Source organism: Echiichthys vipera, assembly GCF_963691815.1.
Source record: "Echiichthys vipera genome assembly, chromosome: 19".
NCBI classification, from domain to species: domain Eukaryota; kingdom Metazoa; phylum Chordata; class Actinopteri; order Perciformes; family Trachinidae; genus Echiichthys; species Echiichthys vipera.
Genome location: NC_139844.1, coordinates 28,407,762 through 28,410,261, shown reverse-complemented (window position 1 = coordinate 28,410,261; position 2,500 = coordinate 28,407,762). Strand labels below are relative to the sequence as shown.

The window sequence follows — 2,500 nt, the reverse complement described above, 5'->3', positions numbered from 1 at the left end:
ACCAACAAGTTCCTGCGCTGGAAGCTGGTGATGATGCCGTACGTCGTCTGCACCTTCTTCTTCACCTCCTGCGTCCTGGCGGGGGCGCTCATGTGCTACAGCGTCCGCGCTCAGCTGGAGGAGTCGCTCTTCCTGGGCCTGAGGAACGCCATGCGCTACTACAAGGACACGGACACGCCGGGCCGCTGCAACCTGAAGAAGACTCTGGACCTGCTGCAGATCCAGTTCCAGTGCTGCGGGAACTCTGCGTACCGGGACTGGACCCAGGTCCAGTGGATCAGCAACCGCTACCTGGACATGACCAGCAGCAGCGTGGTGGAGTAAGTGGACCAGAGTCCTCTAGGAGCATAAACGTGTGTTAAAGTGTCCTCTAGGAGCATAAACGTGTGCTAAAGTGTCCTCTAGGAGCATAAACGTGTGTTAAAGTGTCCTCTAGGAGCATAAACGTGTGTTAAAGTGTCCTCTAGGAGCATAAACGTGTGTTAAAGTGTCCTCTAGGAGCATAAACGTGTGCTAAAGTGTCCTCTAGGAGCATAAACGTGTGTTAAAGTGTCCTCTAGGAGCATAAACGTGTGTTAAAGTGTCCTCTAGGAGCATAAACGTGTGTTAAAGTGTCCTCTAGGAGCATAAACGTGTGCTAAAGTGTCCTCTAGGAGCATAAACGTGTGCTAAAGTGTCCTCTAGGAGCATAAACGTGTGCTAAAGTGTCCTCTAGGAGCATAAACGTGTGCTAGAGTGTCCTCTAGGAGCATAAACGTGTGCTAAAGTGTCCTCTAGGAGCATAAACGTGTGTTAAAGTGTCCTCTAGGAGCATAAACGTGTGTTAAAGTGTCCTCTAGGAGCATAAACGTGTGTTAAAGTGTCCTCTAGGAGCATAAACGTGTGCTAAAGTGTCCTCTAGGAGCATAAACGTGTGTTAAAGTGTAGGAGCATAAACGTGTGTTAAAGTGTCCTCTAGGAGCATAAACGTGTGCTAAAGTGTCCTCTAGGAGCATAAACGTGTGCTAAAGTGTCCTCTAGGAGCATAAACGTGTGTTAAAGTGTCCTCTAGGAGCATAAACGTGTGCTAAAGTGTCCTCTAGGAGCATAAACGTGTGTTAAAGTGTCCTCTAGGAGCATAAACGTGTGTTAAAGTGTAGGAGCATAAACGTGTGCTAAAGTGTCCTCTAGGAGCATAAACGTGTGCTAAAGTGTCCTCTAGGAGCATAAACGTGTGCTAAAGTGTCCTCTAGGAGCATAAACGTGTGCTAAAGTGTCCTCTAGGAGCATAAACGTGTGTTAAAGTGTCCTCTAGGAGCATAAACGTGTGTTAAAGTGTAGGAGCATAAACGTGTGTTAAAGTGTCCTCTAGGAGCATAAACGTGTGTTAAAGTGTCCTCTAAGAGCATAAACGTGTGCTAAAGTGTCCTCTAGGAGCATAAACGTGTGTTAAAGTGTCCTCTAGGAGCATAAACGTGTGTTAAAGTGTCCTCTAAGAGCATAAACGTGTGCTAAAGTGTCCTCTAGGAGCATAAATGTGTGTTAAAGTGTCCTCTAGGAGACTAAACGTGTGTTAAAGTGTCCTCTAGGAGCATAAACGTGTGTTAAAGTGTCCTCTAGGAGCATAAACGTGTGTTAAAGTGTCCTCTATGAGCATAAACGTGTGTTAAAGTGTCCTCTAGGAACATAAACGTGTGCTAAAGTGTCCTCTAGGAGCATAAACGTGTGTTAAAGTGTAGGAGCATAAACGTGTGCTAAAGTGTCCTCTAGGAGCATAAACGTGTGCTAACGTGAACTCTAGGAGCATAAACGTGTGCTAAAGTGTCCTCTAGGAGCATAAACGTGTGTTAAAGTGTCCTCTAGGAGCATAAACGTGTGTTAAAGTGTCCTCTAGGAGCATAAACGTGTGTTAAAGTGTCCTCTAGGAGCATAAACGTGTGCTAAAGTGTCCTCTAGGAGCATAAACGTGTGCTAAAGTGTCCTCTAGGAGCATAAACGTGTGCTAAAGTGTTCTCTAGGAGCATAAACGTGTGCTAAAGTGTCCTCTAGGAGCATAAACGTGTGCTAGAGTGTCCTCTAGGAGCATAAACGTGTGCTAAAGTGTCCTCTAGGAGCATAAACGTGTGTTAAAGTGTCCTCTAGGAGCATAAACGTGTGTTAAAGTGTCCTCTAGGAGCATAAACGTGTGCTAAAGTGTCCTCTAGGAGCATAAACGTGTGCTAAAGTGTCCTCTAGGAGCATAAACGTGTGCTAAAGTGTCCTTTAGGAGCATAAACGTGTGTTAAAGTGTCCTCTAGGAGCATAAACGTGTGTTAAAGTGTCCTCTAGGAGCATAAACGTGTGCTAAAGTGTCCTCTAGGAGCATAAACGTGTGTTAAAGTGTAGGAGCATAAACGTGTGTTAAAGTGTCCTCTAGGAGCATAAACGTGTGCTAAAGTGTCCTCTAGGAGCATAAACGTGTGCTAAAGTGTCCTCTAGGAGCATAAACGTGTGTTAAAGTGTCCTCTAGGAGCATAAACGT

The 2,500-nt window shown here is 45.5% G+C and overlaps 1 protein-coding gene across 1 annotated transcript in view; it reads left to right on the top strand.

Annotated features, from left to right (window-relative positions):
• The window catches only part of LOC310961758 (photoreceptor outer segment membrane glycoprotein 2-like), a gene marked incomplete at both ends in the record, with an annotated part of 6,194 nt that overhangs the window by 261 nt on the left and 3,433 nt on the right, over positions 1-2,500 (top strand). The window contains one exon of the mRNA XM_083933969.1: positions 1-320. This exon is cut by the window's left edge and continues 261 nt beyond it. Coding sequence (XP_083790095.1) covers positions 1-320 — 320 coding nt within the window. The remainder of the gene's footprint in view (positions 321-2,500) is intronic.